This window comes from Argiope bruennichi, chromosome 1, assembly GCF_947563725.1.
Source record: "Argiope bruennichi chromosome 1, qqArgBrue1.1, whole genome shotgun sequence".
NCBI lineage: Eukaryota > Metazoa > Arthropoda > Arachnida > Araneae > Araneidae > Argiope > Argiope bruennichi.
The window spans coordinates 88,727,641-88,744,796 of NC_079151.1; the positions used below are offsets into that span (position 1 = coordinate 88,727,641).

Here is a 17,156-nt window from a genome sequence, read left to right on the forward strand (position 1 = left end):
CTTGCAAATGGTCAAGTGTTTCGTTTAAATGATACAGAACGGCAACATTTTGCAGTAAAAAGCTTAGTTTTATGTGGGTACATAATAACTGTCTTATATCATTTGCCATAGGACTAGGGATTGCAATACCGGTATACCGGAATACGGAATACCGGTATTTTGAGCCATTTGTACAATTTTGTAATACCGGTATTCACAAGTTTAAATACAGGGTTTTCGGTATTTACTAGAAATTTTTAAAATTGTCTCCACTATATGATCAGGGATCGCCAACACAACAAAATAGTATACGTTTTTGTTTTTATGTCACCCTAACGGGCGAAATTAATTAGCTAATTAATAGCTTAATTTGTTGCTTAAATCTAAATTAGCCTGATTATCCCTGAAAGAAGATATTTTATCCATAACTACTGATGGAGCAACAGTTATGAAAAGAGTTGGAAAGTTGATTGGTGCAAATCAGCAGTTGTTCTATGCACATGGAATTCAATTAGGAGTAATAGATATATTATACCAAAAAAATAAAGAACAGAAGAATCCAAATACTGTGGATATAGAAATTTTGGATTTCAACTTTGAAAAGAGTAAGAGTGATATTGACGATGAAGATAATCGATAACCTATCAAGAATTGCTTCCTATAATTTATAAAGTTCGAAGAATTGTTAAGATATTTAAACGTTCCCCTATAAAAAGGATATATTACTAAAATATATACTAACTGAAAATAAAACAGAATATATGTTAATATTAGATTCTAAAACACGTTGGAACAGTTTACTCCTAATGATGGAACGATTTTTGAAACTGAGAAATCCAATCCAAAAGCAATAATGGACTTAAACCTGTAAATTAATTTTTCAGATAGTGAATTCGACTTAATATCTAGAACTATATCAACTCTACTTCCAATAAAATTGACTATTGAGGCATTATGTCTGTGAGATTCTAATTTATTAACAGCTAATGCAACAATAAATTTCATGCTGCAGTCACTGAAAGAACAGCACACATCACTATCTGAAGAATTATATATTACATTGAAAAATCGCACAGAAAAAAGGCATACCGAAATAAAAAATGTCTTGTGGTATTTACATAATTACAATGATTTCAAAAATGAAAAAGAAGAAAAGAAAATAACCAGTTCAAATCTGATTAAGTTTAGAGTAAATTTTCTTAAAATTTTTTTACACACAAACCTATCCACATTCAGAATTCGATTCAGTTATCGAAGATTATGATGTCACTACTGTCGATAGTAAAAAGAAATTGTCTCTTGAACAAAAATTAGAATTAGCGATAAATAATAAAATTTCAACGAACCAAAATACAATACAGAAATCAGCTATATCCAAAACCATCCTACGAGAAATCGATTTATTTGAAGATGAGGGATTTAGAGGCAAATACTTGTAAAAAGTATAATCCGCATTGCTAACAGTACCACCAATTAGCGTAGATGCCGAAAGAGCGTTTTCTACAGCTGGTAAATTTTACACAAAATTAATTTTCAGGCTTAATGACAGTACAATGGATGCATTATGTTTTTTAAGATCACGTTTCAAATATTTGTAATAGTACCACAGACTGAATAGTGATATTTATACTTTTTTGTGATTTGAATAAATAAGATGTTTCTTTATATTTTTGTGATTATATACTGTTATAATTTATAAGTTACAAATTATTTTTTGTGATATTTACACTCTCTAACAAAACTGGCAAATAAAACAAAGAAACACCTGTGTTTTCTTTCTTTTTCTAAAATTTCTAATACCGGTATTAAAATCGGTATCCCGGTATTAAGATTTAAAAAATACCGAATACCGGTATTGAAATTTTGGTCCGGTATTGCAATCCCTATATAGGACACATGATTTATATACCTGTGCAATTTATTTCACTCACTTGGATTCTTTTAAAAGTATCTTAACACTCAGTTAAGACAAAATTAAGGTTATATCCCGATAAAACAAAAAGCAATGTCAAGACATAATTAAACAATTTATACAGGAAATTCATACTGCTATCAAACACGCATCAATGGCTGCCAACGTGCGTTTCGGTGCATGATGTTAAATGGATTACTGCAAGAGGGTTGCCTATGAGTGTGACCAAGGCAAACTTCGTGGGCAATCATTATGAACTAAACAAGACTTCAAGCTGCTTTGCGCATTGTGTTCAAATTTAATCTTCTTATTATTGTTTAAAAGAAAGTTGTAGGCATTTCTAATTCATACAAGGAAGGTTTTATTAAGAAATTCCATTCAACGAAATCGCACCAAAAACAATCAACAAGCCCAGTCGGCTTGAAATTTTAAATTTCTAGACCTGAACGAGAAACAATTGGACCTAAGACAATTGGTGTTATTAAAGAAATCATATTAATTTTTCATGAATTCCTGGATTTTTAAAAGCTGCAAAACTTGAAAAAACTACAACTAAAGCTGGAAGAATAAGAAAAAAAAAAGTTTTAACGAATTTGGGCATCCGTTTGATACGCCTTTTAATTTTTATTCGCTTTCTGATTGGTTCTTGCTTTCGCTTCTAATAGGCTAGCCTGAAAAATTCTGCATGCAGACATAAAGCAAATGCAGAAGAATAAAAAAAAGCATATTACAAGGATAATATTAATTCCCTTTTTACTTATTATATTTCTTATATTTCATTCATTTTTTTAATAATGATTTCAGATATATAATATCCAATAGTTTTTTAAAATTATTTAAATTAAAATTTCAAGAAGAGCTTCAAAAATGCTTGCACATAAGATAAAGGGTTATTGGCAAATTAAACCAGTTTTTGCAAACACTTATTTAATGTAGCTGAGTGAACTTGAAATATTGCATTTTGGCGGATTTTGAAAGGTAACATTAAAATGGATTTGAAAGGAACAGAAATTAGTCTTGTGGAAGAGACGATTATTATAAAATGAAGGAATGAAGGCGAAACTTTTAATGCAATTGGCACGATTTTCAGAAGAACTCGTTCCCCTATGCAAAGAGTTATCAATAATTAGTTCATCGAAATCTAGTATCTCAAAAATATGTAATCGTCATCAATCTAAGCTCTCTGCCATAGAGATATCCTCCGAGTCTGTATGTCTAAGTCCTATGACTACTACATTTTGAATTGCAAAGGGGATTAAAGAGAAATTTGAGAAACAATTAGCCACTCATACTATCTATCAATAGGCAAAAGCATTTAGATTTTGCAAACGAGATATCCTACTGGGAACATCAGAAACGAGAATAAGAAGTTTAGGTTGTGTGGTTAATTCTCACCACACCGATGGATACAGAAATGGTGGTGGTCGACTACCTCTTACCGATGACGGGGTGTGCTTCCCACGGAAGGGATTGCACCGCGACCAGAGATGTCTCTAAGGACTCAATCTTAGTACCCGCCAGTGTTGCTGTCGCGACCGTTCGATCAATCAGACAAATCCATATGCTTTAGTGGCAGGTTGGAGTAGCCGGTTGTGGTTTGCAAACGAGATATTGTTAAACTTCTATTGATTTGGGAAAAAAAGGTTTTCTCTGATGAAAACAAATCCTATATCTTCGGCATCAAAGAGCATTAGCAGGTTCAGAGAAAACAAAGTCTGGCTTTTGAGAAGCGGAATCTTGTGCTTACAATTAAGTATGCTGGAGGAGTTATGGTAGTTAGTCACCGTTAAATTATATGGTAGTATGCAAAAATTTTAAAAGAAAATTTATGAGAGCACAACATTTGAATCTTGAAGACTTTTGGTTTATGCCGGACAATGATTCTAAATATATTGCTCACAACGTGAGACTCACTTTGGCTATTATACAATATAAAAAATATCTGCACAATTGTCGGATATAAACCTTACTGAGTATTCATGGGATTTAATGGAATGGAAGATTCGCCGCATGATATAATTTTGAAAGCCATGTTGCAAAATGTAATTATCATCGAGTGTAATAGCATTTTTTCTGAAGCAGCATACAAACTGGTGCAATAGTTTCTCAAATGATTGACAGAGGTCCTTAAACATAAGAAACATCCAACAAGATATTAAAGGATTAAAGTACAGCTCTTAGTAATAAATGTTTTCAAACTTCGATTGTGTATGCAAACTTTATCTGACACCATCTGACTTGGAACCTATCTAATTTTATCTTATGTTTTTTGAAGTTTAATTAATTTTTTTTAAAGTCATTGTGCATTATATTTCCAAAACTGTTTTTAAAAGCTAATGGATTGCTTAAGGAATACAACAAATAAATCTGAAATTGATATTATCATTATAATAATATGCTAATATATAAAAAAAAATCCTATGTGTTTATATGAAGGTATTTTTTTCTGGAAAGATTATCTTTTCCTATCCATTGAAGATTTCATTACTCTCCTACTGCCAGGCATGACTTCGTCTTTTCACTAATATTGTCGTTAATTTTTGTAAAGTTTTCTTTTTTTTAAATTTTATACTCCTTTTTTATTTTACATCATTATTCACCGTTCTAATCTTTGTTGTGCAATTTATAGCAAAATTTTTTCTGAAATTGATTTTGTAAATATTTATCTTTTTAAAAATTGTTACATTCGGAGTTTAAGAACCGTCGACTTCAAGAACTCTGTCAATCCTTCTCATATATCGGCATTCTAATCAGTACAACTGATTCGAATTCCCTTATTTAAAAGAAAATTGGAATGAATGATTGTGAATGTATGTGGTAAATAAAACTATAAAAAAGCTTCATGTTTGTAAATCCTTATAATTCATATATTATTATTTGAAACAGTGTTGAAATGCAACCATACTATACAAAACAGTTTATATTAAATGAAATGAAGAACAATAAGAAACATAGAAATAACAATCCGATTTATGTAAATGTAATTTTATTTAAATGATTTGCTATAAGCATATATAACGAATTAAGTCTAGTATTGCATTTAATTCCATTGAAAAATATTTTATTAGGAAGAGGGTTCCAATGGGCTTGGAGAATGTTTTCATCATGTAAATGTTTAAAATTAATATATGGGTTGCATTACTCGCTCTTACCTGTTAAAACCTAGGGTGGCTATATGGAAATACTATAAATTTGCACAGTTTAATTCCAACGTCTTTTGAAATAATATATATATTGTACATTCTATTGTGTGCATTTGAAATTTTAAATTTTAATAATACAAGAATTTTTTTATTGCGTGTTTTCAAAATGAGATTTACAATTATCTTGGGAAAGAAAATATTTAAGAAAAAAATGAGTCGAAAAATATGGATATGGACAGCAGTCTTCATCTATTAACATAGGACGACCTTCTTTCACATATAACTGAAGAGATTAACACTTGGCAGATTGTATATTACCTAATTTGGCAAGAGTAAACGCAACCAGAAGTTGAAAATTGTATTTATAAGCTTTCAGGAAATAGAGATTTTGATATCTTGAATATAGTGTTAATTTGTACATGCCTCATTGTTCCAATTTGTTTAATTTATTTTTGGTAACTGGAAGAATTGATTTATATATTTTCAAACTATCTCATAAAATGTTTTGTAAAAATAAATAATCTACAAATGAATATTAATTTATTACTTTTGGCATAAATAGCTCCTCAAAGAAGTCTTTATTGCGAAACGATATTAACAAAAGTTAATTCCCCGGTTAACAGGTTAATATTTATCTAATTTTAAAATGAGTATATGAGATTGAATGTTTTTTTCTAGAAGATGGAATTAATTTCTACTTACTGCTTAAGAGCTTCGACATATTTGGTATTTTTTCTTTGAGCTTCAATTTTTATACCCATAGCGGTTTCTGGAACAGAAAAATAGTTCATGTTATACGATGTACTTTTAAAATAGATACAATTTCATGAAAAAAATAATGGCATTCTTTTGCATTTTAATCTTTATTAGGTGCAAAACACGCTATCGGATCACGCACAAGCATAAATTTGATTGCTGTATTAGCATATTGAATTACTTCCTGTATTAAACCATACTAAAACTACGAGCATTTATTAAAAGTGGTAAAGTCTTCCAAAATATTTAAAAGAAATTCGAGCTCTTAATGAGAAAAATCTTTGTTTTCGTTTCACTTTATAATTTCACTTTTAGTCTTAATTATAATTATCAAAATGTGTGCACAGAAAAAAAAGTCGCAATCGTTTTAATATCATCACAGTAGATGTGTGTATAAATACAGGAATTAAACAATAAAAGTTATTGTTGGAAGTATATTTAAATTCGATTAAAATTTAATAAATTTAGAAAAAAAAATGCATAAAACTAAAATTGTTATAAGTAAAAACTTGATTCCTTAAATTTTAATGTTATGCAATTTTAATGTGTATAATTATGTACAATAATGTTTTTAATTTACTTCGGAAAAATTTAAAATGTTGAATAATTTTAATAAAAGGCTTAGTTAAAGTTTTTGAAAACATATTCTTATTCAGGTCACACAACCCAATAATTACCACATTTGTCTGCGAAATCGAGCGGTTTTCCTTGTAAAGGTTTTTGAACGAACTTTGCGTTATGCATTTCGTATCACACATGATGCTATTTATAATAATAACTAGACTATAAATATTATCATATTAAAATTTAAATAAAAATTAAAGCTAATTAATATTAATCTTTCCAAAAAATAGTTATCAATCGATGAATCTTGCTTATTTGAACTAGAAAAATACATTTACAGCTAAGCAACATGGATATCCGACAAATAGATGATAAATTTATATTTAAAAAATAAGATAAATACAGGATTCGCAGAATGCTACGATAATTGCGAAAACAATGAACAAAATGGTATGCGATGGATTTGATAAATACTTAACATAATGTCTGACTGGAGTAATAAGTAATCCAGCAATGCTGATTAGATTGCCATTACGTCAAAGTAATTAAATTAGTTTTAAACTAAAAGTAAAATAAATTTGATATAGCATGCCAAGAGATTAAATCTTTGCTTCCAAAGAATCCAAATGATTTCTTGCTCCAGTTAAACATTTTTATGTTCTAATTCAACATAAATTAGTATAATGAAATTAATTATACTAATTTATTAGAATACAATAAAATTAATTATTCTAATTAATTATGATACAATAAAAGGAATTTCATTAATTAATATATTAATTATTTTTTATTATAAATGATATAATAAGAATAGGAACTTATGTTTTTAAAAATATAAAAAAGAATGTTTTAATCTGGTTTCAGCTATTCATTTTTTTTAAAATTTTCTAGCTCTCAATAACTGTTGTATATTATTTACTTTTTATTTCAATATGAAAGTAAATTTTATGAATAAAATTCTAATGATATAATAAAAAAAACACAAAATATAGCATTAACTGACCACAGATAATATCCAAGGTGCAAAGAGTGACTGGATGGACAATATCCACTATTTCGCCTTCTTTTTCTTCAAGTACTTTCACTAGTACTCGAGATTGCTCATCAAGGACCGGCTGGAAGTCGGATAAGATTCGGAAGTGAAAAGCTGGAGTCAATAACTTCCTTCTCATGCGCCATTTGGATCCAGAACTGATGAAAAAGTAGAAACATAAACGACATAAAAATGATAGGAGTAAATCCTTGACTTTCCAACACATTAATCTTTCGTTAGTCCTAGTTAATGATTGCAATTAGTGTTACGGAACGGTCTTGTTGTCAAGCTTGCAAAATTTTGCCAATCATTAAAATGCTTGCCAAACAAACGCAATCTTAAAAAAAAACTTTCTTAAAATGCATACCCTTTTTTATTTTAGAGGATTGCAACATTTAACACGTTACCGCCTGCTAATAATTAAGCTGTACCATAAAGTATCTTTGATTGCGACATTGTAACTAATGGGCCATTTTGAAGTAGTACATGAACTATTTTGGCATTAAACTCGTCATTTAAATCTTTGGTCGGATGATGAGGAAAATAGCTATAGCTGGTACCAATTCTACAAATATCAACAGCAAACTAGTAAAAGAATATTCCATCCTTGTTATATTAAGCTGGCTCCAGGTCTACCTGCACACTAAATCCATAATGTGATAGGGTGGTGAATCTGGATTCATTATGTCCAGAAGACAAGGTCATATTTCTAAACTACATATTTATAATTATTAGCATATCCTTAAATAAATTTGCAATTGTTTTTTAATTGCCAGAATTTTGAATTAAGAACAATTTGTATGACGTTTTGATACAATTTGATAACCATGTATACAGAAGAACTTAGCTGAAATCGAAATCAAATTATCATCGTAAAATTTTAAGATAGTTATATAATTTTCGGATATATAAAATGAATGGTAATTAAACACCAAAAATTACTGCATGAAATCGTATCGTAAAATTTAGGGGATTTCTCTGTGTAAGAAAAGAAAGAAGTAGGTGTTTTGAAACACATTAAACTTTCATAGAAAAACAAATGCGTGGCAGTTATCTCCCCAAACTTTTCTAGCATACTTTGTAGAAAGATGTTATCCTCATCAAGACCGCAAAAATTTGGGAACTTTGGGCACGAAGAGCGCCATAAGAGCTCATATATTTATTTTTAGAATTAAGCAAGCCCATGAGATTTTTATGTCTTGTAGCATAGTAAAGAAAACTGGTGTTGATACATTAATTTCATGCTGTTGGTGAAAATAAGTTACAAAACAGCCGATTAGTCACGGAGCAATATTTGGCGACTAATTGCCTGCATGCGGTTAATGCATAAATAACAGGAAACGGAATATGTATCTTGCATATATATCTTTTCTCAACCTATTGAAAGCAGAATTTAACACAAAAATACAATTCTAGTTATAAGATCACAAACCATATTTCATTTATTCAATGTTGTGTCTTTCAGTTGTCGTGTTTGCATTCATGCGAAAGAATAGACTAATAGATATATTTTTGATAGCTTTGTTTAAAACATGTTAATTATCTATATTTCAGGTGATAAAACTATAAACAAAACTTTGTAAAATTTTTGAATTATCACGTTTAAATATGTGTAAAAGAATAAAAAGACAAATAGTCAAAACCTTAGCGGATTTAAAGATTCGATTATGAATGCATTTCCCTCAAGATTTACAATAAATCTACAAAACTGATGTAAAGATCACATACTAAATTCCATTTATTTTGTTCAAAGCATTTATGAATTATCTTGTTTTCAGATGAAAAGACATTATTTCAAAAATGTATTTTTAGGGCTAAAAAATTCTGAAACGTTGAAATTTGTCACGATTTCCAGATGGAATTTTTTTTCATAATGATTGAACTTTATCATTGTATGCTTTGTTTATGAGAAAGTAAGAAAAAATACAATTCTAGACTTTAAATCAAAATGTTTTCTAGAAACCGAGAATTAGTGTGATTTTGTAAATGGAAGACGATTTTACCGCAACAATTTAACAGCAAGACACTCGATATTTTTGAAATAAAAATTTTTGTGACCGAATAAAACCTACATCTCAAAAAGGCAAGAAACAGTAATTATACGTTCTTTACTTAATATGTTAAGAGAGTATGATAGTTTAATGAGTAGAGTTTTTAATGCTTTCAAGTATATAATCAATTAAAGAGTGCTAGAAAACATATAAAGCGTGGAATATATATATATATATATATATACTTAATTTCTTTTCATGGATAACACTTGAAAGATTGATCTTATATTCCATCCTTCATGCTTTCGATTTGTGGTATTTGCATATTATAATACTCTATTAGAAACTTCTTTTTTTCCTCTGTAATGATCTAAGGAATGTGACTAACTTAGTAAATCATAATTTTTCAATCATTTCCTTTTTAATAAATTCATTAATTTTCTAGACAATTTTTTTGTCGTGTTTTATTTTTTAGTTATCCGTGAAAATTAATCATGTATATATTTTACATTGTTTTTCAGAAGAATGCCTTGTTTGAAAATATACAGTATAAAAATATTTTTTTCTTTTATGATTTATAACTACTTACTGTAACGTGCAAATATATGGGAGAAATAACTAATGTGAGCCTAGAATCACGGAGATGTGTAAAAAATATTCTAGTATATATACATAATTAATTTATTGCTTGAAATTCTTTTGAATAGATATCTTCTAAGCTAATCTTGTGGTTATCTTTTTCTGTTAAAGATAAATTATATTTGCACAGTGATATGATAACTATTAGCTAAAAAATTTGCTTAAAAATTAAAGTGTATATAGCGAGAAAAATTTATTCTATGTAAAGTAAGATATGATTTTTTCTAAAGTAAAGAAATTCGACGATGCGACGGTAATTAATTAATGTAACATTAGCGTATGATATAGAGTAAAAAACACTTACCTTGTAATCAGACCTTCTTTAAACCAATAATTGAGGAAGTCGTACATGAAAGTCTTTTTTAGAATAGTGTTACTATTTAAAATGACCTGTAAAAAGAAGTAGAAATTTTAATTACTTAACATTTTTTACTTTGTTTATTGCTTCAAAATATTAAAGTAATGGAACCCTATTTTTTGACTGCCGATAGATGAAAAGCGAAGATAAGAGTAGAGAATAAAATGAATTTATTATCAAAAATTATGCACGAATATGGTTAATTTTCAATATAATTACTGTGAAGATTCAGGCATTTGTGATATCGTTGGGCCAGTTTCAGCCCTCCTTGAAAATTGTAGCCTCCAGTAATACGATATAAATATGAATGCTCCTTAGTAAATCTCCATTATTCAAACTTTAGCCTTCAATTCATGAAAGAGATAGAAATCACTCGGCTCTAAGTCAGGTTCTCAAGACGCAAGCCTGTCGCCATAGAAGATCTTGTACATCGACTTAATTAAATGCTTCGAAAGAAAAGTAGGCTGTTGGAATTCTAGGCAAAGAACTGATCGATTAGCATTCCAAAATTGTGATATGGAAGAGTAAAGGTGTAGGCATTCCTGTTCTATATTCTTCCCTTGAAAAAGAACTCAAAGGACTTGCAAATTAATAATGAGTTTGAAAGGCCTCATCTAACATCACTGTCGACTATGTTCTTCGATGAGGAGATCGAAAATCTTGATAGCGGATTTGAGAAAGATCTGAATCTTCACGAAGATTATGTCGAAAAATAACCATGTCTATATATAACTTTTGGTTATAATTCTGGTTTCTATTCTTTCTTTTTTCGGTTTACAAGCCGTCGTATGCCAATAGAAACAATAATCTATTTCTAGAACAAGAAAAAACAACAGGAAGATCTTTCCAAAACCTTTTCGCAGACTCTCTAATAAATTTGTAAAGCCAGAGAAAACGCTTTGCATGATTTTGCCGTACAATGGTTGCGAAATATTGAACTCTGGGGTGAATTTAGCTTTTTTACTGAATCTGTTGTGTCATCTTTGACGAATTATTGGGCTATTAATCCCTGACATACGGTCAATAGTATCCAAAAATTGGATTTGCTTTAGACACATTTTTTTCAATCGATTGAAGCATAAATTCGACACGAAACTGCACTTGTAGTCACTAAATCCCATAATTCATTTGATATTTTGTCTTTGTGTTTTAGAATTATCGAATTTACATACTTCTGAATGTATAGACAGACGGATAGTCAACTCGTTGTTATTTTTGTCTCAAACTTTAACAAATAGAGATTTTAAATCTGTATATCGAATCTTATCTCTCTGGCTCTCCATTCTGTTGTTAACGTATTAACTTATATTCGAACTGCCGGACAGGCAGACTTCCTTTGAACAGATTTTACTTAAAATTTAAAAGAAATCTGCAAATTTTGTTTAAAGACCGTATTAAAAATTTCAATCGTCGAGCTCAAAGTTTTTGGAGTTATCTTTGTCACAGACAGACGGATATTTTCAAAAAAGTTTGTTTTTTGAACTTAGGGAGGTCTAAAATGCGGAGATTAATAAATTCTCGAGTTTGAATTTTTCTGACGATTACATTATTTTCTCTATTCTACCTATATGAGAAAGTAAAAATTCTTATTCTGATTTTATAATTTACTTACAGTTATGTGATTCAATGACTAAATGTCAAAACTATATGCACAATATGCATTATAAATCTTAGAAGTACTTTACCTTTCTTTTGAAGGAAATTATGGGCATAAATGCATATGAATTAAATGTTTTTTGGTTGAAAATTTTATATATGACTATAATTTAAATGCTAAAACAGTACGCTTAATCTTATCTGCCTTAATCTTTATTTTTTGAATTCGAACAGGTATTTAGACAAACTTCTTGTGAATTGCTTTCGGTTAAATTTGATGAAAATCTATTAATTTACTGTGAAGATTTCACTCAAATTTCATTCGTTTAGCTCAAAGTGTTTATTAGTTACGTTTAAAAGCAGAGAGATAAAATTCAAAAAACTGTTTTTTTTTCGGATATAGGGAAATCTAAAACATGGAGATTCGTCAAATCTAACATTTAGACGTTTGTAATACATTTTGTTAATACACTTTATAAGAAAAATATAAAAAAAGCATAAATAATATTTTTGCATCTATTTCTATTATTTTTCTCTGATTTATTCTTATTATTCATTAGGGTAAATTTATTCTATATATTATAAAAGTTGTGAATGAGTTATTTACTGATAGTTAGAAAATGAAACAATTCAAAATATTTATTTCAAATATTAATTAATTAGAAGCAAAAAGTCAGAATTTTGTATTGCGAACAGGCTTAATTCTGAATATCGTATTAATTTATTCGTTTTGCTAAAGTTAGAAAAGATAAATCACGTTTAACTTTCCTTTATTTTATTTTAAGGTGCTTCATAAAAATAGATTAAATCGAAAAATATATAGGCAATTAATTTTTTAAGAAAAAAAAATTAAGGATGTTTAAATCAAATCCAGAAACATTTTTTTTAATTGGACAATAGTAAAAATTTTGACAATTGGACAAAAAGAAATTTCGTTCTATTTATTTATTTTTTTCGTTCGAAAAAAAAAATCGTTGTATGAAAAATTCTTTTGTTCTATGAAAAATTATGGATTATTATGAAATATTTTTCTTAAAACTTTAATTTCTTAACGATTTTTTCGTGTGTGACAGCCATAATCAAAATGTGATAAAAGCTAGTATTGTTTGTTTTAAATAATTTTTATTAATAATCTTATTTATAACCGATTTAATTTTATTTAACATTACATTTCAAGATAATTATAATTATTATGAAGATTATTATGAAGAAAATAATTATGAATAACTATTAAATAACATGCAATTATCCCCACAATTCCATAACTTTTATTAGTATACATATCTTTTACATTCGTTAGATTATTTTTATAAATTATATTTAATTTCTAAATATTCGAAATTGTGATATATGAGTTGCTATTAATGCAAGAAAAAAAATGTCGGAAAAGATTTTAATGTAAGTGAGGCGTAATTGGAAACTTATGATGTTCATCGATTAATAGTTTAGTGCGCGGAACTTCCATTCATTTTATAGTTAGCCAATAAAAGATGAAAAATTCCCCTGCATTTATGCCGAATATATCAGAAAAGTTTAAATATCTCCTGACATTAGCGAAACTAATGCTTACAAAAGCCTGCATTTGGACGTTAAATTACAAAATCAATATGCCTTGAAATGATGATGACCTTTCAGCGAAATGTGTTTCTGAATGAGGAAAGTAAATGATCTGCTTTTTCGAAATTGGAAACACGCTTTTCAAAATTTTATGGTCGTATTTATTGTTGAAAGAAATGCATCTTATTTCAGACCAAGCATTTGTCATCTGTAAGTTGTATTTTCAAAGTTTTCGTAATTTTTTTTATTCATATTTTGTTGTTTCATATATTTTCCATATTTGATCTTTTACGATTTCAGTAAATTCTTTAAAGGTATTTATAGTAAAAATTATATTATTTTTATTACAAATTATTTTATTGTCTTTTAAATGGCCCAAACAGGAAATATTAGAGAACTTAATCCTGCGAATAGATCCAAATAGAGGAAAAATTTCCTGTTAACTTGCTTCAAGATGCTTAATTGTTTGATATGATATCGTTTTTAAATATACGTTTCACATTTTTGAGATTAATGTAACTTTAGAGAAATGGTATTTTAGTTTTTAATCTCTCAATTTTCAAGGTTTAAACTAGTTTTTTTTTGTTCATTTCAATTTTTAATCTCTCTTAAAATTTTCAATGTTAAAACTAGTTTTTTGTTCACCAAAAACATTTCTATTTCTAAAAAATTTAAAATAAGTTGTAATATTGTTGCTGATTAAAAGATATGCTCGTGTAGAAGAGCTATTATCCTGAAAATAACTCATATTAGATTGCCAAAAATTAAATAACGATGTTATTTCGGAAACAACTTATGCACATTGGTAAAATATTTAAGAAATTATAAATTATAATTTGTTTATATAGAAGCATTAAAAGTGACCAATAAAGGCCTAGAGTTGTATGAACTACAAAAGTTTATGAGTATTCATTTCAAAATTAATCGTTGAAAACTGATTGAAAGAAATGTTGGATCACTAAGACAATGTAATTCCTAATACGAAATTGTAAAGAAACTTAAAAGAAATATTAGCAAAAAGAAAATACTATACAAATATTCTGTGAAGGGAGAATGTAGTGAATCGGTATATATATAAAATAATAAGAACTGAACATCTCAGTTCTTTGATGTTCATAACAATTCAACATAAAGAGATGTAAATATTGCTTGAAGTTTACGATCCCACAACTAATTTTTATTCATGCTTAGCTTTATTCCCATATAGATGGGAATCACTGTCTTTAGCATTACAAATATATCTTATACAATGCTTGACGCCCTAATAAAAATTGGAATTAGCACATATGATAATGATGGTGACAAAAGAGGTGAGGATATTTATAAACTGCGCTTAGCATTATAGAAGATCCTGGACGATATTCTTTTTTCATTTTATAATATTGAGTTAAATATTTTCTTAAATGTGTGTAATATGTATGGATATCATATTTATGCATACAATAAAACTTAACGTCATAACTAAATATTTTTGTAAATTTTCTGCGACATAATTGGTCTGTATATTTACAAAGTAGTTCATGAATAGTCCGTGTTTAAAGGTTAAATGAAAGAGGAAATAAAGGGAAATCGGATATAAAAATTGAACAATAATAGTCATCAAATTTTAATTATAAAATCTACTCAATATTTACGTGTAAACGTTGATTTATTTATAATTTGAGTTCCAGTATGCAAAGTTTTCTCTCATCAACTTTTTAGATATTCTAAAACATTTGCGAATTGGATTTAAAAAGCCTCCAACATCTGAATAAATGGCTGTAGTAAATGATATAGCTTATAAATTTGTTCTATCTAATAAAACTCTTATAAACATGATCACATTCACATTACTTCTACATGAATGTAATATTGGACTTTTTAAATAATATAAAGGAAGTTAATACCTCACCTTGACATTCAAATTAAACGTTGCTCTTGCCGTAAGCTATTATTGAGGATTAATGCAAATTTATAAATGTCTAAATTTATCACTTCTTTACATAATTTGATTCAATATTTAATCCTATTAAGATTTGCAGTTTTTTAAACAATCTTTCAAATCAGAGTTTTTTTTTTAAAACGTTCTACTTTTTTCATATATGACTCATCATTTAATCTCATTAGAATGTACCTTGTTTTAATAACTATTCAAGCCTTTAAGATTCTTATTGTCTTAATTTCAGTTTTAATAGTTTGTGTTACGACGTTGGAGAGAGAAAAATACTTGCAATTAATTGCTGAATTTTAAAATCCATAAGAGACCTGATTCAGTGCAATTCAGAAAGGTTTTATGTAACATCATATAATACAAAGTGATACTACTTATGCTTATAAAAATGTATAACCATAATAAAGATAATTAGGGTTATTATGAGTATCCTAGCCTGACATAATAGCAATATTAAATGAATGATTATTCAATAAAGAGGTTCCTACTGAAATCCTTGGTATTTTCTGACTTCCAAATAAGCAGGAAGTGGCGAGTCTCCTATTGTTAAATCCACAATTAGATGGGGAGAAATGCGAAATCATACCAGGTTCGTTTACAAACATTATTTATTCTTTCGAGAATATTATGTTCAACTTTCATGTAAATCTGTATCGTTTCAGGAATAAACAGATGCTAGAGAGTCAGCAATCTATGAAATAAAAATTTGTATCTATCTATGAAATAAAAATTTGTAAACTTCATATCAAATTTTGAAAGAAATCTGTGGAGTGGACGTTTCTCTAGTGGTTCGAGTAAAGTGAATTTGATAACTACAAAACATAAAGAGCTAGATAGATAAAAATTGGTATACAATTTAACGTATAAAATATAGATTCTTAAAAAAAGTAACTAAATCTCTCGAAGGATTCACGGTCTGTTGGTCTACATATTTCAATTCATGTAAATGCAATACCTCATAAATCTAATGATTTAAATCAATAAATTTCGTTACTTGTAATAATATGAATACAACTGTAGTTGCGGGTCAAATTTTGATTTCTCTCTATCTGTCAGAGAAAAGGAGTCCAAAATACCTATTCACATGATAGATTTAGTAAAAACTTTTAGATTCACGCAAATAATCTATATTTTGTGATATTGTTTTCCAATGCCGAGCAAGATATGCACGGAATAACTTAAAGTGCACAATTTTATGCGGAATTATAGGGCGTATTGGAAAGTATGCGAGAGAGTTCCGGGTGGACCATTTCCTTAGTATCCTTTTTTTTTCTCTTAGGATCCCTTTTTATCTCTTGATCCATTTGAAACCTAAACACATAACCTTGCGCTTAGGATTGATGATGTTTTATTCGAATTTTCCATGAAACTGAATCATTTATTAAAGAAATCTCATATTTTTTTATTTAATAACAAGAGCATTATCTCAACTTGTTATCGAATTTTGTGTTTTTCAGAACTAATAGATCGTTCTGTTATAACAGAATCGTCTTACAATCAATTCACCAATATTAATCAATTTTTATATGTGTCATAATTTTAAAAAATTTAGAACAGCTCTCAGAATTATTTTCATTCTTCAGATTCAATAAAATTATTTATGATTCTCTGAAAAACCCTTATTTGCACAGATTTCATATTGATGACCTGGTACGCTATTGGGATGCACAATAATAATACATAAAAAAACAAAAACAG

The 17,156-nt window shown here is 28.2% G+C and overlaps 1 protein-coding gene across 1 annotated transcript in view; it reads right to left on the reverse strand.

Moving 5' to 3' along the window:
- LOC129981075 (cytochrome P450 4c3-like) overlaps positions 1 to 17,156 on the reverse strand; it is a 46,525-nt gene that overhangs the window by 19,586 nt on the left and 9,783 nt on the right. The window contains exons 3-5 of the mRNA XM_056091726.1: positions 10,322 to 10,407; positions 7,358 to 7,545; positions 5,737 to 5,803 (exon numbers count right to left, since the gene is read on the reverse strand). Coding sequence (XP_055947701.1) covers positions 5,737 to 5,803; positions 7,358 to 7,545; positions 10,322 to 10,407 — 341 coding nt within the window. The remainder of the gene's footprint in view (positions 1 to 5,736; positions 5,804 to 7,357; positions 7,546 to 10,321; positions 10,408 to 17,156) is intronic.